Raw genomic sequence first — 27,659 nt, 5'->3', positions numbered from 1 at the left:
TACAGAGTACGTGGATGATCTGGTAGTATGGGGCTCCACTCGGGGAGCACGACACCAGACTGGAGAAAACACGAGAATACAGCAGTATGGACTCAAACTAAATAAAGACAAATGTCAGTTCAGTGTCAATGAAATCACATTCCTCGGAGACAAGATCTCTACAGAGGGGATTCAGCCAGACAAGTCAAAGGTAAAGGCTATACATGACATGAAGAAACCAAAGGACAAGAAAGGGGTTCAGCGGGCCCTTGGCATGGTTAACTACCTAGGAAAATTCAGTCCAAATCTAGCAGTGAAAACTGTTCATCTGAGAAAACTGCTGCACCAAGAGAGAGAGTTCCAATGGGGACATGAACATGAGAGAGAATGGAAGGGGCTGCTACACATTCTAGCAAGTGAACCCCTACTGAAGTTCTTCTGCCCTAAAAAGGACAAAAGTGTCCACAGATGCCTCTAAGAATGGATATGGGGCTGTCCTTCTACAGGAAGATGAAGGAGAATGGCGACCAGTGGCGTATGCGTCACGCTCCATGACGGCTACAGAGTGCCGGTACGTGCAAATCGAGAAGGCGTGCCTTGGCTTGGCATTTGGGTGTGAAAAATTTCATACTTACATCTATGGTCTTCCCAAGGTTATCCTAGAAACGACCATAAGCCACTGCTAGGGATCGCAAAGAAGAATCTGTGTGACATGTCACCACGGATACAACGCCTAATGATGAGATTTCAACGTTACGATTTTGAGCTAACATATGTGCCAGGGACACAAATGTTCATTGCAGACACACTATCCAGGGCTGCGCCTTACGCCACACAAAACAATGAATCAGAAGAGGATGTGGCTCTTCATGTGGATATGGTCTACGCAGCATTGCCCGCCACACAAGAACAACTATCAGTGATAGTCACAGAGACATCAAAGGACCCAGTCCTGAGTAAAGTAATGAGAAATCTTCAAGAGGGCTGGAAGAAAGGGTCATGTAAACAATATTATCACATTCAGTCTGAGCTCTCTGTGGTCAATGGACTACTGCTTAAGTGTGACAGGATAGTAGTGCCCACCTCTATGCGACGAGAAATGCTCAACAGAATACATGAAGGGCACCTGGGTGCAGAAAAGTCAAAAAGGAGAGCACGTGAGGCACTCTACTGGCCAAACATGAACTCTGATATTGACCAGTTGATCAGCGAATGTGCTACATGTCAGAAGTATCACTACAAGCAAACAAAAGAGCCCCTCATTACCACAGAGCTCCCATCGCAACCTTGGGAAAGGTCGGAACTGATATATTTCACTATGAAGGAAAAGACTATTTGTTATTGATTATTATTCCAATTATCCGGAGATGGCTCTCTTGTCCAGTACCACATCAAGAGCTGTGATAACTCACCTGAAGTCAATTTTTGCCAGGCAGGGCATCCCTCTAACCCTGGTCTCTGATAATGGCCCTCCCTATGCCAGTCATGAGTTTCAGTCATTTGTTTCAGAGTATGAGTTTAATCATGTAACCTCCAGTCCACTCTATCCTCAGGCTAATGGAAAAGCAGAGAAGGGGGTAGATTGTGAAAAGAGTATTAAAGAAAGCAGCACACAGCAACACTCACCCATATCTGGCCCTGATGTCGTACAGGGCGGGCCCGCTAGCAAGTGGCAAGTCTCCAGCTGAGCTCTTACTGGGTCGGAAAATCCGTACACGACTTCCCAGTTATGTCACACCTGACCACAGAGATGAGGTGTGGGCAGACAAGGCTCGGAAACTACAACAGAAACAAAAAACACTTCATGACTGCACAGCCACTACACTAGTGCCTCTATAGGAGAAAGATATAGTTCACATTGAAGGGCCTGAGTCATGGCCTAAAAGGGCCACCGTTCTACAACAGGTCGCCCCCAGGTCATACAGTGTCATGACAGAGAATGGCAATGTGTTTCGCAGAAACAGGAGGCACCTACTGAAAACCACAGAGACCTTTCAGCCTCAGGAGGCCAGAGAGGATGACGAGATGAGGGAAATGCCACAAAGAGACGAGATGAGGGAAATGCCACAAAGTGACGAAGGACACAGTAGTGATAATGTGACAAGGGACCTGTGTGGTACAGACATGAACTTAAGGGATACAACTGGGGTGGTTCAGCAAACACCCGTTCAGCCACACAGGTCACAGTGCACCAGAAAGCCTGTAGTTAAACTTGACCTGTAGATAGGGATTGATAAGACTGTAAACAGTTAATGGACTCCTGGGTGTGGGTAAGGTTTATACCTACCTGCAATTAGTTCAACGGTGTAGTTGATATACCTATCAATTCATGTCAATTCAGTTCATGAAAAGCGACGAGTTAAGTTAGTAACTATAGGTTTTTATTGGCTAAATAACAGAGCCCACCCTCGTGGGTGATCGGATCCAACAAGGAGGAATACCAGCCAGTCGACCACCTTTATACCTGGGCAAGCAGGCGGAGCCATGGGCGGAGTCAGCTGTGGTCAGCCCAGGTATAACAGCATGGCAAGAGGTGACCTTGTGTAGTGATACAACAGTGTAAACAGTGATAACCATAGTGTAACGATATAAACAGTGATAACCATAGTGTAACGATAGTGAACGATAAAAGTGGTTTACCACATTCACCCCTTGTTTAAATTTGAGTCCGGCGGGGTGAAGTGTACTACCAGTTCGGGTATGTCAGTCTGTCCAGAGGCCTCGTAAGCCTTTCTGATCGGCGCAGCAGCGGCGGCGGTGGTGCAGTATCCGATGTTAATGCTGGTGTCTGTGTGGTCGGCGAAGGCTCGTGGGGTTCCGGCATGCCATCTACCTGGGCTGGATTTGGGGGGGTGGTGGGGCGTAACGGTGGTGTCTCAGGGGTGCCCGAGGTCTCGTAAGGAGACTGTGTCCTCCCGCCCGTCTGGGTATGCCACATAGGCGTACTGGGGGTTGGCGTGCAGGAGGTCCACCCTCTCAACCAGGGGGTCCATTTTATGGGCCCTCACATGCTTTCGCAGCAAGACGGGCCCCGGAGAAGTCAGCCATGTTGGTAGCTAGGTTCCCGTAGTCGACTTCCTGGGGAAAACAAACATTCGTTCATGGGGGGTGGCGTTAATGGCAGTGCAAAGCAGTGACCGGATGGAATGCAGCGCTGCCGGGAGGACTTCCTGCCAGCGAGAGGTTGGGAGGCCCTTAGACTTTAAGGCTAAGAGAACGGCCTTCCAGACAGTCGCGTTCTCTCTTTCCACCTGGCCGTTCCCTCGGGGGTTGTAGCTGGTGGTCCTGCTTGCAGCAATACCTCTCGCTAGTAGGAACTGGTGAAGTTCCTCGCTCATGAAGGATGAGCCCCGGTCGCTATGTATATAGTTCGGGAACCCGAACAAGGCGAAGAGATCGTTCAGGCATTTGATGACTGTGGTACTGGTCATGTCTGGGCAGGGGAAGGCAAAGGGGAAACGGGAGTACTCATCAATAATGTTGAGGAAGTACGCATTACGGTCAGAGGACGGGAGGGGCCCCTTAAAATCGATGCTCAAGCGCTCGAAGGGGCAGGTGGCCTTGATCAGGCTTGCTCTGTCCGGCCTAAAGAAATGCGGTTTGCATTCGGCACAGGTTTGGCAGTTCCTGGTCATGGTCCTGACCTCCTCGATGGAGTAGGGCAGGTTGCGGGCCTTAATGAAGTGGTAAAGTCTGGTGACCCCGGGGTGGCAGAGGTCGTTGTGGAGGGTCTGCAGTCTATCAATTTGCGCGTTGGCGCATGTACTTCGTGATAGAGCATCTGGGGGTTCGTTCAGTTTACCAGGCCGGTACAAGATATCATAATCGTAGGTGGAGAGCTCGATTCTCCACCTCAAGATCTTGTCGTTCTTGATTTTGCCCCTCAGCTGGTTATTAAACATAAAAGCTACCGAGCGCTGGTCGGTGAGGAGGGTAAATCGTTTGCCTGCCAGGTAATGCCTCCAGCGTCGTACTGCCTCCACGATCGCCTGGGCCTCCTTCTCGACCGAAGAGTGTCGGATCTCAGGGCCCTGGAGGGTCCTTGAGAAGGCGGCCACAGGTCTCCCCGCCTGGTTAAGGGTTGCAGCTAGGGCGAAGTCGGATGCATCGCTCTCCACTTGGAAAGGGATAGACTCATCCACCGCGTGCATTGTGGCCTTAGCAATGTCTCCCTTTATGAGGGAGAAGGCTGCGCATGCTTCTGCCGTCAGGGGGAAGGAGGTGGACTTCATGAGGGGTCTGGCTTTGTCCGCATAATTGGGCACCCATTGGGCATAGTAGGCGAAGAGCCCCAGGGTTCTCTTCAGCGCCTTTGGACAGTGGGGGAGGGGAAGCTCCATGAGGGGGCGCATTCTTTCGGGGTCGGGGCCGATGACTCCGTTCTCTACTACGCAGCCGAGGATGGCAAGGCGCGAGGTGTTAAACACACATTTCTCCTTATTGTAGGTGAGGTTCAGCCGTTGGGCTGTACGGAGGAATCTCTCCAGATTAACATCATGGTCCTGCCGGTCGCGGCCGCAGATGGTGACGTTATCTAGATAAGGGAACGTGGCATGCAGCCCGTTCTGGTCAACCATCCGGTCCATCTTCCTTTGGAAGACCGAAACCCCGTTGGTGACGCCGAAGGGAACCCTACGGAAGTGGTAGAGGCGGCCATTCGTCTCGAAGGCGGTATACTGGCGGTCCTCAGGGCGGATAGGGAGTTGGTGATAGGCCGACTTAAGGTCGATGGTAGAGAATACCCGGTACTGTGCAATCTGATTGACCATATCAGATATGCGGGGAAGGGGGTATGCGTCCAGCTGGGTGTACCGGTTTATGGTTTGGCTGTAGTCGATGACCAGGCGGTGTTTATCGCCGGTCTTAACGACTACGACCTGGGCACGCCAGGGGCTGTTGCGTCCCTCGATGATGCCCTCCTTCAGGAGTCGCTGCACCTCGGAGCTAATAAAAGCTCTGTCCCCGGCGCTGTACCGCCTGCTCTTGGTAGCGACGGGTTTATAGTCGCGGGTGAGGTTAGCGAACAGGGAGGGGGGCGGGACCTTGAGGGTGGATAGGCCGCAGGTGGTACGCGGTGGGCAGTTTAAAAGCTGCTGGTTGTAGACTGAGTGGGGGGAGGGGTCCACCGTATGCCAAAGTGACACTTTGAAGGTGGGATTGGAAATCCAGCCCTAGTAGGATGGCAGCGCAGAGCTGGGGCAGGACGAGAAGTTTAAAATTTTTATACTCCATGCCCCTAACCGACAGGGTCACAACACAGTAGCCGCTGATGTCTGTAGAATGGGACCTCGACGCCATCGAGATCCGGTTGCGCGTTGGCCGGGCAGTGAGGGAGTAGTGGCTCACCGTGTCTGGATGGATGAAACTCTCCGTGCTTCCGCTGTCGAACAGGCAGGTCGTGGCGTGGCCGTTTACTTTGATGTCCATCATGGACTTCGACAGGTGATGCGGGCGAGCTTGGTCAAGTGTGACAGAGGCTAGTGTATGGCTGAGCGAGCTGTAGTCTGCGGGTGAGGCGGTGGTCAGGTCTGGAGACAAGGTGGCGGTCGAGTGTGGTGAACAAAATGGCGGCGCCCACGACGTTGACTAAAATGGCGGAGAAGATGGCCGCCCCCACAACTCACGAGGCACTGCCGGCGTCGGTGGCCTTGATCAAAGATGGCCGCCCCACAACTCACGAGGGGATACTGGCATCTGTGGCCTTGATGAAAGATGGCCGCCCCCACAACTCGCATGAGGCACTGCTGGCGTCTGTGGCTTTCCCCCTGCAGGCCTTCGCGAAGTGGCCTTTCTTGTGGCAGTCGGAGCAGGTCGCGTTTCTTGCAGGGCAGCGCGCCCTCGGGTGTTTCACCTGGCCACAGAAGAAGCAGCCGGCGGCCCGATCGCGGGGCTCCGATGTCGCAGCCGGTACCGGGGGTGGCGGTCCCGATCGGTTCCGGGACACCGACGCTGTGGTAGGTCCCAGAGGCGGCGGTGCGAGGGGTATTGCGGCCGGGGTCGGGCCCGAGTCCCAGGGTCGCGCAGCACAGTACCTGAAGTGCACCTCGAGGTCCCAATGGGCCACTTCCAAGGAGCGAGCGAGGATAGCAGCTGTTTTCAGGTCGAGGTCCTTTGATTCCAGCAGTCTTTGCCGTGAGTCGTCTGACCGAAGGCCTTTCACGAAGGCATCTCGGATGTTTCCATCTGTATGTTCTGCAGCTGTTACGGCTTTAAAGTCACAGTCCCTGCCGATTATTTGCAGCGCCCGTAAGAAATCATCAACCGACTCTCCTGGCTGTTGCGAGCGGGATCTTAGGAGATGCTTGGCGTACATTGAGTTTACAGGGCTCCGATACTGTTCTTTTAGCAGGTTGAGGGCGTCCTCGTATGTGGCAATGTCCCGGATGAGTGCAAATACTTTAGGGCTCACCTGAGCGGTCAGAACTCTTAGTTTGGATGCCGGAGGCACGCCAGATTCTCCCAGGTAGGCTTCGAAGCAGCTCAGCCAGTGTTCGAAGTCGAGGGCTGAATTCGCAGCCTGTGGGTTTAGATCCAGGTACGGCGGCCGGAGGGCTCGTAGCCAGGCCGGCTGCTGGGGCTGTTGTGGATGGCCGTTTGGCTGGGGCTGTACGTCTGACTGGTCGTTTGGCTGCTCCGTTGTAGACATTTCAAAATTTAGCCAATAAAATTGATATACCTATCAATTCAGTTCATGAAAAGCGACGAGTTAAGTTAGTAACTATAGGTTTTTATTGGCTAAGTAACAGAGCCCACCCTCGTGGGTGATCGGATCCAACAAGGAGGAATACCAGCCAGTCGACCACCTTTATACCTGGGCAAGCAGGCGGAGCCATGGGCGGAGTCAGCTGTGGTCAGCCCAGGTATAACAGCATGGCAAGAGGTGACCTTGTGTAGTGATACAACAGTGTAAACAGTGATAACCATAGTGTAACGATAGTGAACGATAAAAGTGGTTTACCACAGTAGTTACACTGACTGTTTCTATATGATGTTAACAAGTGTTCTATGTGTTATGTTATGTTGTTACTGTGTTATGTCTTCATTGAAGGGGGAAGATATACGGATAACTGTAGCTGTCGTAAAGACAGCGGGTTTGATTGACGGCTGACGTCATATCCGGGGGCGGGATCCGACGCCATCTTGGCTATGCTTGAAGTACTGTACTACAGGACAGAGTCAGGACTGAATAAATGGCACTCCACTACAACTGCTTGGGAGACTTGTAATTACGTTAAGATAACATTACAAATACTTTTTATTAAATTAAGTCAATGAGATACTGGCCTGGATTTTGCTGTAATAATAATGGCGAGGCTGTAAGCGCTTGCCATTATTACAGGGTAAATCTGACAGCAACTTCAGCCGTCCGCACATGTGCAGTTAAACGCGGAAATCCAGACGTTGCAGTCAGAGATACCCTGCTCCGCCAGTTGCAGTTCTCGGCGATAGACTCAGCACTGAAATCACTGTAATGGTGTGAACTTGGGGTAAGTACCCACTAGTTCAGCACTAAAAACGGCTAAAAAAAAAGTGCATGTCAAAAGCTGGTAATAGCAGGCTTATAAGGTACATACAATCAACAAAGGAAGCTCGGACTCTCAACCTAAAGCACTATTTTTAGAGGATGAAGCCACTGAACAGGCCAGTAAGAACCACAAAGTTGACCTGAGTATGCAGTCGTGCATTCAAAATAGAAACTGGGATACAAAATAATGTTATACCAGTCACTACCTCAAAGGTTATGCACCAAATTAAGCCAGTCATATGCTAGACTTGTGACATATTCAGGACAGAGTATCAAACCCAAAGGAAATGACATGATGTTGTGCAAGTACAAAAATATGTGGTATGATCTGGAATTTCAAGTTCCACAAGGGTTCAGCTTGGACTCCGACCTTGCCATTTGATCCAGCAAGTTGAGATGCTCAGCTTTCCAGAAATACTTGACACACATGCACTGATACATTTAATAGCTTAGTATGCATGAATAGCAAGCAACATATAATTACAACATGGAGACATGCTATTTGACCCAGTTAGTGTTATTTATGCCCTAAAATCTAATGCATTTGCCAAGAAAGGTTCTAATAGCCATGAAGGAGAAAATGCAGAAAGGGTTTGACAGTATGGAATAGCTTAGATTGCCAAAGATTGGTCATGGTGGCAAAACTAGATCAAAACAACATGTGATATGCCTCAATCACAAAGATCCAAACAATGTTACTGAACAAGACCACTGACCCGATGAGGACAATTGAGAAGGTTGTGTCCAGATTTCAGAAAAAAATCTTCATTACATTGGAAAATACAATTTGATAAAGACAACTTAAAGTTGTCTACAATGAAGAGCCCTCTGATAGGTACTGATACAGAAGCATGCTATTTTATATCAACTTGCTTGCCAGGATACTCTACGCAATAATCATGCAGATGTCTGTAGGTGCAGAAGGTGTTGCAGTCATCATCATAGATCATATATTGGTGTGGGGTAAGAATCAAGAGCGACATGACCATTGACTAAAGCAAGTCTTCCAAAGAGTGAATGGGGAATATCAAGCTCAGCCCAAAGCAGGTTTCTGAAGTCAGTTATGTTACACACCCCAAAAGTGAGACTAAAATTAAAATTGTACCATTGGTGCTTTACAGACATTTCCCCCCCAATTTTCTTCCCTCCTCTCCTGAAGACATTGCTGGGTTATGGTTCCACTGCTGCTGGTCATCATCCAGTACCACACCTTAGTTTGCTCAAACAGATGCCCATAAATATTTCATCATGGTATCATAGCTATGTCCAATCCTGTCCTTAACCAACATCCATCTGAACAGTTTGGGATCAACCCTGGGACCTCCTGGTCTTTGTGGTCCAGCTACACACTTCTTTATGAAATGAAGCATAAACTACCCACAATATTTATAATTCACATATTATGGTCTGGACTAGCAACCTAGGAGTCATGAGTCCAAATCCCATCTTGAGACGTTGTGGCAATTTATGAGCTGGCACCAGAACAAATGACAATGAAAACTACTGGATTGTTGCAACTGATGTCCTGGGAAGGGATCCTGCCAACATTACCCAGTCTGGTCTACACGCGACTCTGGCTCTACACTACATGGTTGACCGTTAATGGCCTCTGAAGTGGCTGAGCAAGTTTAGAATAACTAAGGTTAATAAATGCAGCCACGCCAGTGTCGGCCACATCTCAGGAAATTATTCTTAAAAGTTATGAATATTACTGTGTATTTAGTATTTAACAGATTTGGTTCGGCTAATATTTAGGCGAGTATCTGTTAACTTTGTAATGTAAACTGATTAACCCTTTTCTGACTTCTAGCTCTTACTGACTTTCAAAGTTTCAGTTTTGTTTGGAGGGTCAACAAAGATTTACACGTGAGTGGCTTTGAACCAGACAGTCCAGTTTTTGATTAACTGCAAATCAGACACCCACAGACAAACATAAATCCACTTTTTTCACCTTTTGATGTGGAGGCAATAATCATCATAGAATAATACAGCGCACAAGGAGACCATTTGGCTCATTGGGCCTATGTTGTTAAGTGTTAATTCAGGAGGAGCAGTGAAAATGTCAGAAGTCAAGCCAGATTTCAATCACGTCACACTGACTACTTTTGAACTTGGGAAAAGGTGCATATGTAGACTCGACCAACACTCCTTCCCACCAGACTTGAGTGAGTTAACCTTCACTCAGACAGACACAGGTGTACACATGTCTGCAGCTAGAATTCACACTGTCTCGCTCAGTTGAAGGATGTATAGTGAGCAAACTCAGTGGGAATTAATTATATATTTAATTGCACAACCTTTATGTTCAATGCTGTGACAAAATATGAAAAACATTATCGGTAAAAATTGCAGATACTTTATATGATTAAAAATGGATCAGCAAGCTGATTGAAAAACACATGACAATGAGCAGTTAGCTATGATACATTCAAATAAAGGAGTCGACAACACTGCTGAAATATCCAGAGAATACAATTTGATGATGGTTTTTCTCCTCCCTAATGAAGGCATCAATTCCTTGCTGGGTATGGATCCAATGGGCTTTGGTCACCCTCCAGTACCTCACTTTAGTGGCTGTTCTTGGTGTGTGAGCCTAGCCTGAATGTGCCATCAGACTGTTTTGAATGTGGGGAGCATCACAATCCCATCCTTACCTAGTGTCCATACTTACCCAGAAGGAGTTGTTACGACAGCAATCTGTTACAGGAAACCTGGTTGATCTTTTCCCTCTGCACACTGCGGCACTAACTCACTACAGGCCAGGAATTGAACACGCCAATAGACTTATTTACAACTTCACAGACTAATTCAGCTTCAACACTGATGCCACCTTCATGCCTTAGCAACAGAAGTATTGGCTTTGTGCAACATTGCATGTGCCAAATGTTTCCCAACTAACTACCAAAAATGAGACACGTTACTGGTGGGTTAGAATGCATGTAGGCCCGGAATCCATAATCGCAGAATTGTGAAACTATGGCCAGAATTTTTCGGGGGAGGGGGTGGGTCAGCTGGGATTTTTGTTGTTGTTTTTTTTTGACAGCAGGTAGGGTACCCGCTGTCAACCTGCCTCCACGCTAGTCTCCCAGATGTCGGGTCTGTCATCGCAGTACAGACCCGACACCAAGCGGTGGGGGAGGCAATTTACATCATTAGAGAGATTGTCAAGAGGCAATTCACTAGTATTTTATGCTAACCTTTAGATTTTGAGAGTTTGCCAATGGCTTCCCCGTTGCTCGGGGATCACGTCAGGGAAGGAGGTTGGGTGGTGTCAGCATGTGAGGATCTCTTTACTTAACAGCTGCAAATGATCTATAAAAGTACCCATTTCATAGGTGTTCACTTTCCAAGGTGTTCACTTTTCAAGGTTAGAAGCTGTTACTGCATTTGGAAGACAGATTGAGCTTTATGCAGCTGGCAAGTGTTTGGAGCAAACTCTCCATCCAGTGTCACCTCATTGGAACAACCTCTCTCACCATTGACGGATCGCTTCTGTCATCTCAACCTCACCTGCCATCTAATTCCATCAGCATCAGTGCCCTTGAAAAAATATCACCTTGGTCCTCAGAATCCCACCATGATCCTCAGAATCCCACCACAATCAGCCCCAACAACCTTCTCCACAATCAGCTGGTGCTGCACAGGACATCAGCACCCGAGCACACTGCTGCCCAGGAGGCCAGGGATGGCCTCACCATGGCCACATTTACTTCACTTGATGCTGTACACCCTGGCTGCCACATGATGTGCCAGGTTGGCACCACCCCACACCAACAGCATAAAGAATCCCTACAATGCCCAAGCCATTCCTTTCACACTCATCACCATTGCGGGGGGGGTACCATTGTGTCTCACCATTCACTGCAACTCACTAAGCCTCTTCCAAAGGTGCATACAAATTTGTCCAAGGACGCAAAGTGTTGAAAATAAAGATTTCAATGTTTGACAGCACATCAACAGAAACTTCACATGAATATTGGCTAAAACATCCAAGTGACTACCCTTGTGTGCTGTTAGTTGGTATGACTGGACTAGGATGGGCGTGAGGGGTTGCTAGTGAGATGGGGATGTGAATGTAGATAGAGAGGGATGGGTGGAGGTAAGTTGCTGCAAGTGGGGATATGCAGGAGTAGGGTAGGGAAGTCAGAGTGATGGGGATGTGATGAGTGGCACAGCAGGATGAGGTTGAGTGTGGCTTTGCAGTAACGTTTCATGATCTACTGAGATCATTGAAACATTTGCACCACTACAGCCTGGTCCTCCTGACGACATCCCTGCTTGTGCCCTCCTGTGCAATGTGCAACCAGGCTGTGTTGGTCTCCTGGGGAGGAGTCTTCCACCCATGGGAAGGGAAGAGGACCTTTCCTCCGTGCTGTGACTCCCTCCATAAGCATATGGAGGGAGTCATGCGAGAGCCTGGGTGCAGCGCTCATCAGTGTTTGCAGCACCTCAATGCTGCAGAACACTGACAGAACTGTTAAAAATCCCTTTAAGGAAACCGGCTGATGACACGTCAAGTGATGTCATCAGGCCGGCTTCCTTCAATTGGCTGGCAAACTCGCTGGGCGGGCTTAACAAGCCCAATCATCATAAAAATTCTTTTCAGAGCGGGATGGAGCCAGCAGTGGGACCACACCCCGCCACCGACCCCAGCTGCTTCGGAAGGCTAAATCACGGCCTATCTGTCTCAAACTCAGTTCCCTGCACCACCGCTCCCACCCCCCCCCACACCAAGAAGTAATCAGTTATATGCACAGTTCAAAACAATTAAGAGGTTGGGTTATTGTTACCAACTCAGTACAAATATGCTACCCCCAATTACTATTTTATTTTAAAAGCTTGGTTTTCTTCAACGGTACAAGTAAATGTATACAGTAATACATTTCTGGAATGTGTATACTTAGCACAGAGGTACATGCCACAGTGATACAAAACTCCTCCTCGGCTTCAAGCTTGAAGCACATAAAAAAGAGCAAGCTACCACGAGAATAGAAGTTCTGAACCCTTCCCCCCTCCCCATCTTCCTCTCGAAGGTAGGAGCGGGTCCAGTTCCACAGGTACAGGCAGCCTTCTCGTACAGACCCACGTAGGCATTTTTCTGGTAAGGATCCAGATGGTGGCAGCATGACATCTGACAAGGGCAAATCAGACCCAAGCTCAATTTTCCTCAGCCAGCATCCAAAAACATGCATTTTTTCAACAAGACCACCAATGGGAGCCCTGACTGACATTTTCTTTCCCTGTCCAAAGGACACAATGACATTTTAGCCTAATTTACTTTGAATAACCTGGGTTTACCGTTGCTGTATACTATTTAATATAACACTGAGATGCACTTTAACCCTTTCCCCTCTAATCTGCAAAGTTTGTCTCTCTAACCTTTCCTCAAAAATCACCCCCCTTTATACTTCCTGTTTATTCTTGTTGCTCTTCTCTGCATCTCTATTTAAGGCAATTAAGGGACTAGATAGGGTAAATACAAAAACAATTTCCCGTTGGGTGAACAAGAGGGCATAATCTTAAAATTAGAGCTCGGCCATTTAGGAGTAAAATCAGGAAGCACTTTCACACAAAGGATAGTGGAAATTTGGAACTCTCCTTCAAAAAGCTGTGAATGCTGGGTCAATTAAAGTTTTCAAGACCGAGATGAGATTTTTGTTAGTTAAGGTTATCGAGGAATATGGAACAAAGGTGGGTAAATGGAGTCAACAAGGATCAAATTGGATGGTGGAACAGGCTCAAGGGGCTGAATGTAAAAGCAAAATGGGTTCATATTTTCAATCTGGATCCAAATGCAATCCAGATTGCACAGCTATGGAGAAAGAGCAGGGGAAGTGGGACTAGTTGGATAGCTCTTTCAAGGAGCTGGCACAGACATGATGGGCTGAATGGTCTCCTTCTGTGCTGTATGATATGGATGGGATGAAAGAATATTTGTCGGGGTCTTAAGTGAAATGAGTGGGTGTTCTCAGTGTAATGCATGGTGTCGTGGGATAACTGCACAAAACTACTTCTAATTGAGAATATCACTTAGAAAGCCACATGGTCCCCATTGAGACACATGGAAAAATGTCTTACTGGTGTAGTAAGGAACACTCTTCTGAGGCTGTGTCCGAGTAGAAAGAACTTAAAATTTGCATCCAACAGTGGCACACCCGAGACCAATATATGAAATGGAATGCTTAGCCGTGATGAGCGCAAAATTCACTCAAAGCACCAAGCTCCTGTTGGTTTGAGTGGCAGTGATGTTTTGGTGTGCAATCTGCAGCCTCACCTACCTCTTCTCTTGCATTTATATAGCACATTTAAGAGAAAAACACCCCAAGATGCTTCAGGGGTATGTGGAAAAAATGCATGGTTAAGGGATTTTGAACAGAAGTGCTGCTGTACCTAGCACAACCACCTTTTGCTGTCTCTAAAACCAGACAGGAGCAGATGCTTAGCAGGGCTTAGCGAGATTGACAGCAGTACGAGGGGCTGAAATTGTCTACTTTGGAGAAACAAGTCTTTGTGCTTTTGCATCTGTGCAGGAACAATGCAAAAAGTAAATTAATCCAGACTACCGGTCTCTGGAATAACAGTTTCCTGCTTTATGTGTAAAAGGCCACGCATGCAAAGTCTGGAGATTTTTCTGCTGAAACTCCGCTGTCCCCAGCCTCTCCAAAACTGGATTCAGTCCGATTCGAACAGCACTGTTCTTGGGATTCACTCTATTGCATGTTGCAGGAATACTGCTTCTTGTAAATATTTAATGACAATCTAACTGAAGGGTTCAGCTGACTTCACAAACCACATAGAGCAAAGCTCAGTTTGCATCGCCCGGAACTCCAAGTTGGTCAGACTGATGGTCTCTTGAATGTACTAGTCCACCTGAAAGGAGTCTGGGTACAGGAAACTTTTGATTTACCGGCACCTAAATAACCGGAAATCTCGGTTAACCGGCAAAATTCAGGAGTAGGTTCAGGTAACTTTTATTACTTGCCTTCCTCCATGTGTTGCTGTGCAAGGGTGTGACTGCAGCTGTTAAGCTACAGAGACGCTTCCAACTTGTGGCCATTGTTTTGAACCTGTTGCTAAGCAACAGGGTTTGTTGCTTAGCAACAGGGTTTGTTGCTTTATACGGAGCTCTCAGCTCCATATCTTTTATTATAGCTTTCGGTTATCCGGAATTTTTGATGAACTGGCACCATGTCGGTCCCGCCCGTGCCGGATAAAAAAAGTTTCCTGTAGTTGCAAACCAGTTGTTAGCAGGTATGGATCCACAGCAGAAAACTACCTCTAATTTGCCACCAATTGGAATCTCGCACATAGGCAACAGGTTGGCTGATGTGGGAAATACAAAAATGTCACACTGGTGCAGTAGGGGTGTTCATTTGCAGTTGGGGATTAGGCAAATTGTTGGCGCAGAGTAGAGGGAGCTTTACTCTGCATCTGCTTTTCTTATGCCTTGATTATGATAGTGGGTACCAAAATGGAAAGCATTTATTCCTTGACAAGCATGCAAATTCACATGAAAATCAAAAAGTCAAAATGAGTGCATGCTATATCACTAAGATATGCTTGCGATGCCATAACTGGAAGATGAGTTTTAATCTGCAGTTGATTATGGGCAAATAAGAGAGGTAGAGGTTACAATCTAAGGAGGTAAAAGAGATGCGAAATGTTGGAACAGATAATAATGGCGAGAGGATTTGGCATCCAAGAATGATAGCGTGGCTTGCAGTTGGGGAGAGGTGCAGCTCAGTGAGAAGATGGAAAGTTCCAACAATATAGCAAAGAATCAAACTAAGTGCAAGAAAACAGAGCAGGATTGTATGTTGGATAAACACCAATACTCCGCAGTTTCCTTTGACTTTCGACAGGAGATTAAAAGGTGGAGTAGAATAGCCGATAGATCAGGACGAATGTGCTCAATGGCTTTATGTTCCAATGACACAAGCAGAAATAGAGCTCCTGTTATATCAGATACTTAAGACAGTGAGTAGTTGAGACACACAGACCAGAGAGGATGCCAGATCTGTGAAGTGGCTGATTGCATGGTGGTTGGGTACTATCATTTGCCTCAGTGCTCCTGGCTTTATTGAATGGCGGGGAGGGGGAGAAGATCTGCCAGGGACTCCACTGTTCAACACTATCCAGTGAATCTTGATGTCGGCTGAGAACAGGCTTGACCCTGGTTGTGATACTTTTGCTGTCAAAAAGCCTGCTGCAATTCTCTGTCTAGGTGCTCATGTGAAAAACGGCTACTTGGAGGGAGGCTGGTGCCCTTTTAAATGAATCACAGCGAGGCGTCAGGCCTCAAGGGATGGAAACAAGGAACAAGGATGTCTTGCTGCAGTTGTACAGGGCCTTGGTGAGACCACATCTTGAGTATTGTATGAAGTTTTGGTCGCCTTATCTGAGGAAGGATATTCTTGCCATGGAAGGAGTTCAGCGAAGATTCACCAGGCTGATAGCTGGGATGGCAGGAATGACGTATGAGGAGAGATTGGGTCAATTGGGCTTGTACTCGCTGGAGTTTAGAAGAATGAGAGGGGATCTCATTGAAACTTATAAAATTCTGGCAGGACTGGACAGACTAGATGCAGGAAGGATGTTCCCGATGGCCAGGGAGTCCAGAACCAGGGGTCACAGTCTAAGGGTAAGGGGTAAGCCATTTAGGACAGAAATGAGGAGGAATTTCTTCACCTAGAGAGTGGTGAACCTGTGGAATTCTCTACCACAGAAGGCAGTACAGGCCAATTCATTAAATATATTCAAGAAGGAGTTGGATATATTTCTTAAGGCTAAAGGGATCAAGGGATATGGGGAGAAAGCAGGGACCGGGTACTGAACTTGGATGATCAGCCATGATCGCATTGAATGGCGGAGCAGGTTCGAGGGGCCGAATGGCCTACTCCTGCTCCTATCTTCTATGTTTCTATGAAACGAATGACTGCAAGAGGAGAAAAAACGGACTTTGAGATGAATAGGAAAGAAGTTTAAATGTTAAAACATGATAGCTTGTTGCGTTAATAAGCAGGAAGATTTAGAACTAAGCTTCTGAATGGCGCGTTTATGGAAGGGATAACTGATGCAGTGAATCCTGAGAACTGAGATCACTTGAACTGAAACAAAGTACTCCCTTAGTTCATGGGTGAGAGGTGCTTTACATGAAGGAAAACGCCCCGACTTCTACCCTTGTCTTCATGTGCACCTCTGTTGATAACTCCGTCGATGTTGAGCAGTCTTCAACCTCACCTATCTCTTCTTCCCTGACTATATGAAAGATGAAGAGACATACATAAAAAAAGCCACTACAAAAATGATAAAAAAAACACATATCACCAATAGACCACGGTTCTCTGAATTCCACGCAAAGGACTAATAGATGAGTGAAAATACAAGAGGGTGTTTCGTTTTAACTATGTAAACCTTCTAAAAGTACAACATAACACAACAGATCTAGAATTTCACCCTTACAATTTTATTTGATTTGAAAACAAGATCACAATAAAGCTGCCCTGATAGTTTTACTAAACCCCTCCAGGTTTACAAGTTTCCATTTTCCTGCCAATTCCAACGGGAGCTGAACGGCCACTCAAGGTGCCAGCACTGCTGGCAGTCCGTAACTTGAGTCTGGCTGTACGGTCTCGAATCTACAAAACGCACCCCTTCCCCGGAAATTGCGCACAAATAAACTTGGGGAGGAACCAAGTCATTATAGTACATTGGGGACCGAGGAAATGATCCTCTGGGGGGCTGCAGCTGGGCAGTGGCAGTAGAACACCACCAGTACACTGCCCCCATGTTTCAGGCAGTGGAAAACTGGTGCTGGAATATAAAGGCAACCTTGCTTTTCACTTCACTTGGAAGGGTTGGAGAGGAAGAAGGAGCAGCGGCAGGGTAATGTTAACTTGTGGCCTGTCCTCTGTGGAACACTTTGCTTAGGAATAATAGCAGACCAGCCATTTATTTTACCCGAACAAAGCATAATCTCACCCAAATCAGACACCTATGGCAAGCACTAGCAAAATAACTTACTCATTTAAAAAAAAAACAGAATTGCACTTTAGCGAAATATAAAAACACTCTTCTGCCCACCCAACCCCAGTGAAGCCATGTGACACTATGCAGTTTAGTGTTTTGTGCAGACTGAAGACACTCTCTCCTGGACAGTTGTTGCTTCAAAAACAAGAGCAATGCTTTCCCATCACTTCATTTTCACTCCATTTTCGAAATCTCAAATTTCGTTGTCATAATTTCCTGCAAAACAAGGAAATTATTAGCAGTTTTTTGTCCCCAATAGAAGAACTGTAGAAGCTTAAAGGACAGAAGGCAGGTGTTCAGCTCATTGCATCTATGCTAGCTCTCTGCTAGAGCAAGCCAAAACTAATCCCACTTCCCAGCTTTCTACCTTCCTCTGCTTCAAATATTTATCCAATTTTCCCTTAAAAGGTGCAATGGTTTCTGCCTCAACTACTTTCGGGGATAAAAAATTCCATGTTCGAACAACTCGGTGCAAAGAAATTTCTTCTAACCTCTCTCCTACATCTCTTACTGAGAACTTTAAATGGATGACTCCTTGACCAGGGGAAAATTGTCTTTCTCTATTCAACCCATCCAAATTATTCAGAATTTAACAAAAGCTCTCAAGTCCCCTTAGCTTTCTCTGCTCCAGTGGAAATAGTCCCAGTATCTCAAGTCTCTCCTCCTAACTATTGTTTCTCATCCCCGGCATCATCCAGGTGAATCGACGCTTGTACACGCTATGATTTTATTGGCCCAGAAATTCAGGTCCCAACGCGTGAGTATGCACGGGGTACTCACACGTAGGCCCAACGAAAGTGCCGGTTTTCTGCATGCACTGCGCATGTAGGGGAAACCGGCACTTCCGTTCCCCTGAACGAAGGGGTTCAGTGGTCGAACGTGTGCGCCGGAGAGGCCGCGCGTGCACATCGAACTTTCGTTTTTTTTGCAGGTTTCTCCGGGAGGGTAAGTCTCCAGCAGTTACACTTTTAAAAAGCAGGTGCAAGGCCTGCTTTTAACAAGGCAAGTGGCGAATTAATTAAAATTAAAACATTTTTTCCCCACAGGTTTATTATTTTTAAATACTTTAAAGAAAGATAAGTTTATTTTTAGCCTTTAGAAAATGCAATTAATTTTTTCAAAAATTTAAATGATCATTTAAAATAGTTATTTCATGTAATTTAGTTATTTTATAAAAATGTGAAAAAAAAATTATTTGAAGTTTTAGTGATGTTTTGGGGCTTATAGTATTTATAGGTTTGACAGGTCTTCCTGTCAAACTTATGAATGAAGCATTCCCTGCTACCATTGGCTCTCCACGGCCCACGTGATCCCAGGGGACGCATCGAACTAACTGCGCCCCTGGGATACGCAAGCACTGCGTGCCGGCAGTTGAAGGAGGCCCAGGATTGGAATCCCACACGGGCCCCACAGCTCAACAGCCGGTGCGCTAGGTAAGTGCAGGTCAGAGGCTTGCACCCGCAGGAAGCCCCCAACCCGAATTTCTGGGCCAATGTCCTTTCTCTAAAGGGACCCCCAAAATTACACTCAGTTCTGTAAGTGTGGCCTAATCAATATTTTGCATAAATTCATAATTACTTCATCATTGCCATCTATGCCACTATTTAAAAATCCAAAATTCTGATGGTGCTCTTTAGGGCTTTATCTACCTAGGCTTGTACTTTCAGGAAATTATGTATTTCAACCCCTGGGTCGCTCTGTTCATTCACATCCTTCAGTGTCTTTCCTTTGAGTGTACACACTCATTCTTTTTTAAAAAAAAAGTCAGCTTGCTATTTTTGTCTCAATTTCTCTTCCCGAAGCTTTGACTCCTGCTGGGTGTCCACCATTCCCATTTGCCCTCTGGTAGCTTGACAAGTGGCCAATCTTCATTTGTGAATTGAATTAATCTCTCCCGATGCCCACAGATATGCAGTTTTCAGCAGGGGTCACTGACTAGTGATCACGAGTGGAAACCCTGACTACTTTTCCTCACCTTAGGCCAGGAGGGGGCGGAGACTCCAATTATGCTGTCCAACAGGAACCTCTGACTGAAATCAGCTAACTTAGCACAAACCAGTAATGGAACTTTCCTGGTCTGTACGTCTCAACTGCAATATGGCTCAAATCAAGTTCTGTGCAGTTATCAATGTTGAACATTTAGGCTCCTTGACAGGTTATCATCCTGCTCCCAGAGTTTGATTTCAAAGGAACGGCAAACTTTGGAAAATTGAAAATGTGCAACTGGTCAATCAGCACCCGAATGGGTTTAGGGTGTAGACCTTCATCAGAACTGTTAGTGATGAACAGGTTGCTGGCTGTGGGAAAATAAAATATGAGCACTTCAAAGACCGGGATCATAACCTTTCCCTTTTCCCAGTCTTCTCTACATTGAAAACAATTGTGAGGCTTTTGCAAATATCTTGAAGGGGTTTTAGTCTACGCAGAAGCTTAATGTACAGCAACAATACCTCCCGCCCATACCAGCAAACACCCCCAACCAGACCGACTAACACCCCCACATACAAATGTTTCATGAATCTGTTTATTACCTCGTCTGAGTCTAGTAGGGCAGGAAGTGCACTGAAAGAAAATAAATAAATGTTAGTCAAGAAAAGTAGAGGTACTGAGTATAGTATAATCTTGCTCATGTGGCTGATGTCAGTGTTAACCAGACTATCACCAAGAGATGGTCGAGCATCATTTTTGCTTTACAACAGCAGTGGCAGAACTGCCTGCAAATGCCTCCGTTTTACTTTTTGTTTTCACATCTTGTGAATCATACACTGCCAGTGAGCTCTTTCAAACAGGGAACCAAGCGGCCAGTAAGAAGCACTCTGTGCAACATGGAGCTCCTTCACCATCCTCACCCACAGGCTGCATTAAGAGTGAGGATGTGACCACACATCCCTGGTCACATCACTGTGTAGCTGCTTGTGGTCCAATGCAGCGCAGACAGCATGAGACATTGGCAGGCATTGTTACTGCAGGATTACAAGCCAAGAAAGCCTTATGCTTAATGTATTTTAAAATAAACCAGTCACGCTGCCCCAGTTAGCAAATATATTACCAAAAAACATAGAAACAGAAGATAGGAGCAGGAGTAGGCCATTCGGCCCCTCGAGCCTGCTCCGCCATTCAATGCGATCATGGCTGATCATCCAAATTCAGTACCCGGTCCCTGCTTTCTCCCCATATCCCCTGATCCCTTTAGCCTCAAGAAATATATCCAACTCCTTCTTGAATATATTTAATGAACTGGCCGCCACTGCCTTCTGTGGTAGAGAATTCCACAGGTTCACCACTCTCGGTGAAGAAATTCCTCCTCATTTCTGTCCTAAATGGCTTGCCCCTTATCCTTAGACTATGTCCCCTCGTTCTGGACTCCCCGACCATTGGGAACATCCTTCCTGCATCGAGTCGGTCCAGTCCTGTCAGAATTTTATAAGTTTCAATGAGATCCCCCCTCATTCTTTTAAACTCCAGCGAGTACAAGCCCAATCAACCCAATCTCTCCTCATACATTATTCCTGCCATCCCAGGTATCAGCCTGGTGAATCTTCGCTGAACTCCTTCCATGGCAAGAACATCCTTCCTCAGATAAGGCGACCAAAACTGCACACAATACTCAAGATGTGGTCTCACCAAGGCCCTGTACAACTGCAGCAAGACATCCTTGTTCCTGTACTCAAACCCTTTCGCTACGAAGGCCAACATACCATTTGCCTTCTTAACCGCCTGCTGCACCTGCATGCTTACCTTCAGCGACTGGTGCACAAGGACACCCAGGTCTCGTTGCACTTCCCCTTCTCCCAATCTATTGCCATTTAGATAATAATCTGCCTTCCTGTTTTCGCCACCAAAGTGGACAACCTCACATTTATCCACGTTATATTGCATCTGCCATGTTTCTGCCCAATCACCCAACATGTCCAAATCATCCTGGAGTTTCTCAACATCCTCCTCACAGCGCACACGCCCACCCAGCTTTGTGTCGTCTGCAAATTTGGAGATGTTACATCTAGTTGCCTTGTCTAGATCATTAATATATCTTGTGAATAGCTGGGGTCCAAGGACCGGTCCCTGCGGCACCCCACTAGTCACTGCCTGCCACTCGGAAAAAGACCCGTTTATTCCAACTCTTTGCTTGCTGTCTGCCAACCAGTTCTCTATCCAAGTCAATACCTTGCCCCCAATCCTATGTGCCTTAACTTTACACGCTAATCTCTTATGCGAGACCTTATCGAAGGCCTTCTGAAAGTCCAGATACACCACATCCACTGGTTCTCCCTTATCTATTTTACCAGTAACATAATTTCCCTACAGACACTGATATCCTTCAGTTCATCCCTTTCATCAGACCCTATGTTCCCCGGCATCTCTGGGAAGTTATGTGTCCTCCTTTGTGAAGACAGAACCAAAATATGTATTTAGTTGGTCTGCCATTTCTTTGTTCCCCATTATAAATTCCCCTGATTCTGACTGCAAGGGACCTACGCTTGACTTCACCAATCTTTTTCTCTTCACATATCTATAAAAGCTTTTACAGTCAGTTTTTATGTTCCCTGCAAGCTTACTCTCATATTGTATTTTCCCCTTCTTAATTAATCCTTGTCCTCCTTTGTTGAATCCTAAACTGCTCCCAATCCTCAGGATTATTGCTTTTTCTGGCCAATTTATATGTCCTCTCTTTGGATCTTATGCTATCCCTAATTTCCCTTGTTAGCCACAATTGAGTCACCTTTTTTGTTTTGTTTTTATGCCAAACTGTGATGAACAAATTCTGTAGTTCATCCATGCGGTCTTTGAATGTTTGCCATTGCCTATCCGCCATCAACCCTTTGAGTGACATTCCCCAATCAATCCTACCCAACTTGCGTCTCAGACCATCGTAGTTTCCTTTATTTAAATTTAGGACCCTAGTCTCTGAGTCAACTACTTCATTCTCCATCTTAATGAAGAATTCAATCATATTATGATCGCTCCGACCCAAGGGGCCTCGTACAACAAGATTGCTAATTAATCCTTTCTCGTTACATAATACCCAGTCTGAGATGGCCTGATCTCTGGTTGGTTCCTCAACATGTTGGTCCAGGGAACCATCCCGTAAACACTCCAGGAATTCCTCCTCCACAGTATTGTTACTAATTTGGTTAGCCCAATCTATATGTAGATTAAAGTCACCCATGATGACTGCTGTGCCCTTATTGCACGCTTCTTTAATTTCCCTTTTAATGCCACCCCCAACCTCCGCCTTACTGTTTGGAGGTCTATATACCACTCCCACTAACGTTTTCTGCCCCTTGGTATTTCTCAATTCTACCCATACAGATTCCACATCATCAGAGCTAATATCCTTCCTTACAATTGTGTTAATCCCTTCTTTAACCAGTAATGTTACCCCACCTCCCTTTCCTTTTTGCCTATCTTTCCTGAATATCGAATACCCCTGGATGTTGAGTTCCCAGCCTTGGCCATCCTTGAGCGACGTTTCCGTAATCCCAACCAAATCATATTCGTTTACCTCTATTTGCGCAGCCAATTCATCCACCTTATTACGAATGCTCCTTGCATTAAGACACAAAGCCTTCAGGCCTATTTTTTTAACGCTCTTAGACCTATTAGAATTATTATTTACTGTGGCCATGTTTGATTTAAACCGTTGATTTCTCTGACTGCTGCTTTTGTTTTTCCTCCTTCCTTTCTTTTGCTTTTATCCTTGTTTCCCTTTCCTCTGTCCCCTTGCTCAGGTTCCCAACCCCCCTGCCATCTTAGTTTAAACCCTCCCCCAGAGCACTAGCAAACACTCCCCCTAGGACATCGGTTCCAGCCCTGCCCAGGTGCAAACTGTCCGGTTTGAACTGGTCCCACCTCCCCCAGAACTGGTTCCAATGTCCCAGGAACTTGAATCCCTCCCCCTGGCACCATTCCTCTAGCCACGTATTCATCTGAAATATCCTTCTATTTCTACTCTGACTAGCACGTGGCACTGGTAGTAAGCCTGAGATTACTACCTTTGAGGTCCTATTTTTTAAATTTACCTCCTAACTCCCTATATTCAGCTTTTAGGACCTCATCTCAGTTTTTACCTATATCATTGGTACCTATATGCACCGACAACTGGCTGTTCACCCTCACCTTCCAAAATGTTCTGCAGCTGCTCTGAGACATCCTTGACCCTTGCACCAGGGAGGCAACACACCATCCTGGAGCCTCGTTTGCGGCCGCAGAAACGCCTATCTATTCCCCTTACAATAGAATCTCTTATTACTAGGGTCTGTTCTAACTAAGCCACCAGGATCATCCATCAGTTATGCTTCTGGATATATAGATTCGCTCAACTCATTCTGAAGGATTTTGGATATTCGTTTTAAAGACTACAGTAATGGACTTGGAATGAAACCCTCACTTTCTTAGTAAAGAGCACAGCTACCAGATTGACTGAAGTCAGGATGCATATTGTCCAGGATGCTGAGAGAGACAAATGCATGTGTTAGCCAGATGACCAGGAGCCTTTGTAAGATTATACCTGAAGTAGGAGATGAGGAAAAACAAAGTGGACCGGTGCAGAGTCAGGAAGCAAGGCCTGCAAACTGTTGAGATTCTTTGATGTTTGATAATTAAACAGATTTTGGAAAAGAAACCATATAAAACAGTTCATTCTCCTTTGGTTTTCAGGAGAACCACGGACGACATCAGAACAAGACGATGTAGAAAAGAACCATGGTTTTCTCCCCAAGGTAAGGAATCTGATCAAATCTTTGTTTTGAGTTGTACTCGCAAGAAAGGAAAAGGTTGTATGAAAAGTTACTACTTTCTGGTACAAACAGTCACGTTGTATGTCAAATTAAATTCTTTAAAGTTAGAAAATAACGACAGGGTCGCACTCGATTTCGTACCCTTTTGTATTCTGAACGAGAGAGATAAGTAATCTTATACTATGGTGCAATTAATGTTTCATTTTGGCTCTTTTTGCATCACCTCAGGGATTCCTCTTTGCCATTCTGGTTTTTCTCCATCAATGATATCCCTCTACACATCATCCAACCCTGTCCACTCTTCTGCTAATCATTCTACTCTATGTTCATCAACTTCCTTTAGGTTGCATGCCTGCACAGCTTTGATGCCCTTTCCATGATGTGGTGAAAATATTACCTGTACTTGTTCCAGTACTTTTCTTTTTGAAAAAAGAGAAAACTTCTTCACATCTCCTTCAAGTCCAATTAACAACCATCACTACTTTTCATAATTCCACTTTTCATCCTCCTTTGGCATTCTTGGCCTATCCCTTTAGAGTTCAAAATGAAACTCTAGCATCTCCCCCATTACTGAAGATTATTCAGAGAAGCTTGATCACACAAAATACTTATTTTCGTGTCAACTCTTCAATCTTTATAGGCCCGCAGATTCTCATGGCTTAAAAGCTGTTCCTTTATCTGGGCAGCCTCCTCCTACACTCTGGGACAGGGTACAAGCTAAAACTGGTGATCCTTTTCTCATTTCTAGTCTCTAACCTTTTCTTACTGTGCTGAAATCAAGATTCATCACATAATTTCCTACTCTAATCCGTTATCCCAGGACTTCAAAATTGGAAATTCCCAGCTCTTTGTCTTCCCTTTCACTTCAGTCTACAGGATTTTAAATCCAAGCTTGGTTTCGCTTCAGCGCAGCTTCCTGATATACCTCATCATCTCTCCGACTTTTATTTTGACCTCTGGTGTCCTGAATTATGGACCTAAGTTCTGAAATGATGTCACCCACCGACACTCCAGTGCACTGTGCCATTCCACTAGCTGGATTCCATGGTCATTTTTATAACTTATATAAAACAGATTTAGAGGAAATTGTGTTTTATTTTCTAAATGCTCAGCAAAACCTTGCAGTGGTACTCCTGTCTTTCCTACATTCCTCCACGTGAAATATACCAATACCCTTTTCTCTCACTGAAAACAGCAGGGTGTGTGGAAATAACACCGGCGGGTGCATTTGAAGACTTATAGTGCAATGATAAAGCTTGTAACCAGTAGTAACAAAAGTAACTTACACATCTGCCATAGAAGATGGGACATTCTCTTCAACCCACTTCAGATCTTCATCCTGTCAAGAGTGGTAACAGTTTTGATGAGTTTCGAGCCCAATTAAATAGCATGGAAAGGCAAAACTATTAAAAGATTATCCCTCGCAATCCCAGAGACAAATGCGCTTACGTTCATGGTCATACCCAGACATGAAGGAGAACATCACAGAGGTATATAGGGAGGGGGATGGGGGAAAGAGTGAGCAATGATATAAACAAAAAGTAGATGCAGTCTGCAAAGAATTAACTAATTAATTGGTTAACAATTTTAATCACCTCGAAGGTAATTAAATCACCTCTAAATTTCATCCTTTATTGATTTTCCCTGGTAAGTTCCCTAATTTTCAAATCATTGCTTTCACCCAAACACTGGCAAGCGTGGTAATTTCCTGAAACCTGCCAATGCTGAATACAGGCCTCACTAATCTGTGGATTTCTTCCTTTTTAATTTGAAGGTAAAGCTCTCTTTCCCTTCGCCACTGGTCAAGCACCAACTGCAGATAAGGCTGCATGAAGTTGAACTATTCCCAAGACTCTTCCAACATCACCCTGAAGCACTGGAGGAGTGACATGGGACCAACCAGGAGAAGCCTGCCTTCCACTCAGCGCTCCCTTCAGTGGCGTGAGAGAGATGGAGATACTAATGTTGGAGATCATGGGGGAAAACCAACATCTCAGTAGTACCACATTGCCGGCAATGTTATTCTTAAGGCTGGAAATGAAACATGACAATTACAAAGTTGAAAATGCTGCTCAGAAATTAGCACTAACGTACAATGTTGGGACAACTTCAAAATTTCAAAACAGAAATGTATGTTCAGGATCCCAAGCTGGTCAGCCCTTCAGATATACTAAAGTTGTTACCGGTTCATTAAATGCCATTCCTTCCTTACACTGAGCTTAAGTTTTATCTCGCTTCTCGTCTAATTCCAGCTAAAAACAACTAGAATTGTTAAGACTTTATTCATTACTGCAAGACATTTAAGGAGGATGAGGAAAAAAGTACAATGATGTGGAATGCAGCTCGCTCTTGTTTACCAGAAACTGCAAAAAATAGTTTAAAAAGGTTAATTGGAATATATACTCATTGTTTGGTATCCACAAGACAAAATGGGAAAAATATTGCTGAGGCTGCAATCAAAATTCATTCTGGCTAACTCAGTGAAATGCAACGAAGGCCAACATGGCTAAATAAGAATGTGAAAAGAAGTCTTGGGGATAATAAAGCGACTCTTAAAACTGGGAATGAGAAAGGTTATATAAACAATAAAGACAAAGAAAAGCACTTTAAACACAATTAAAGAAACCAAGAGAAACACTGAATGGTGAGGAAAAACTCAGGTAACCCCTCAGGTAAAGGGGCTTTCACACAGGCGCACACACAGTAAATAAAGGGTGAAATAAAGAAATGATGTGGGAAGCAAGATTTTGGGAACAAAATAATTACTAATTATTTCACACCGTCTTTCTTAAGAAATAGGCGAGAAATTTGCCCAAATCAGAAATTTAAATATCGAGCAATGGCAGAAGAGAAACTTGGTATCAAATATCTCAAATAGACAAAGCACCCGATTTGGACAAGGTGCAATAGTGAGTCTTAAAGGAGATATGGTCTAAAATTATTCCAATTTAACAGATTTTTGTAGGTTTGCTCTATTTGAAATCCCAGAAGTTTGGAAAGTGGCCATTATTTAAAGGGTCAAGCATCGTCCCCCATAAGCTGCACTGCCTCCTACACGGCCTGCCACCCCTAATCTGCAGGCCATTCAAATTTTTGCGCACGTGGTATCTACAAGGGAAAAGCCGGTGAGTGGTCTGCGCGGGATCTTGCAGATGACTGCGCAGACATGCAGTTGAGTAGGTACATTGGGGTGAAGTGACATATCTGGAAACTACAGACCTGTAAGCTCAACTTAAATCCTAGAGAAAAATCTTAATGAATCTAAATGACGAGGAACACCACAACCAGATTCAGAGGGACTGCAACTGGAAAAGTAGGTGGCAAATGGAGTCCAATGTGGATAAGATTTTAAATGATTTAGAAAGCTAATCCTTTCCACTACTCGTCTT

The 27,659-nt window shown here is 45.5% G+C and overlaps 1 protein-coding gene across 2 annotated transcripts in view; it reads right to left on the bottom strand.

Annotated features, from left to right (window-relative positions):
- Positions 1–16,949: 16,949 nt before the first annotated feature.
- LOC147109668 (Golgi-pH regulating cation channel-like) overlaps positions 16,950–27,659 on the bottom strand; it is a 90,535-nt gene continuing 79,825 nt past the window's right edge. For both annotated transcript variants that reach the window (XM_086003747.1, XM_086003748.1), the window contains exons 18-20: positions 25,557–25,609; positions 20,065–20,095; positions 16,950–17,749 (exon numbers count right to left, since the gene is read on the bottom strand). In XM_086003747.1, the coding sequence (XP_085859873.1) occupies positions 17,708–17,749; positions 20,065–20,095; positions 25,557–25,609 (126 nt within the window). In that variant the 3' untranslated portion in view covers positions 16,950–17,707. The remainder of the gene's footprint in view (positions 17,750–20,064; positions 20,096–25,556; positions 25,610–27,659) is intronic.

Source organism: Somniosus microcephalus, chromosome 12 (genome assembly GCF_052327205.1).
Source record: "Somniosus microcephalus isolate GS21.2 chromosome 12, FLI_Smic_1.0, whole genome shotgun sequence".
NCBI lineage: Eukaryota > Metazoa > Chordata > Chondrichthyes > Squaliformes > Somniosidae > Somniosus > Somniosus microcephalus.
This window is presented reverse-complemented; position numbering and strand designations above follow the sequence as displayed.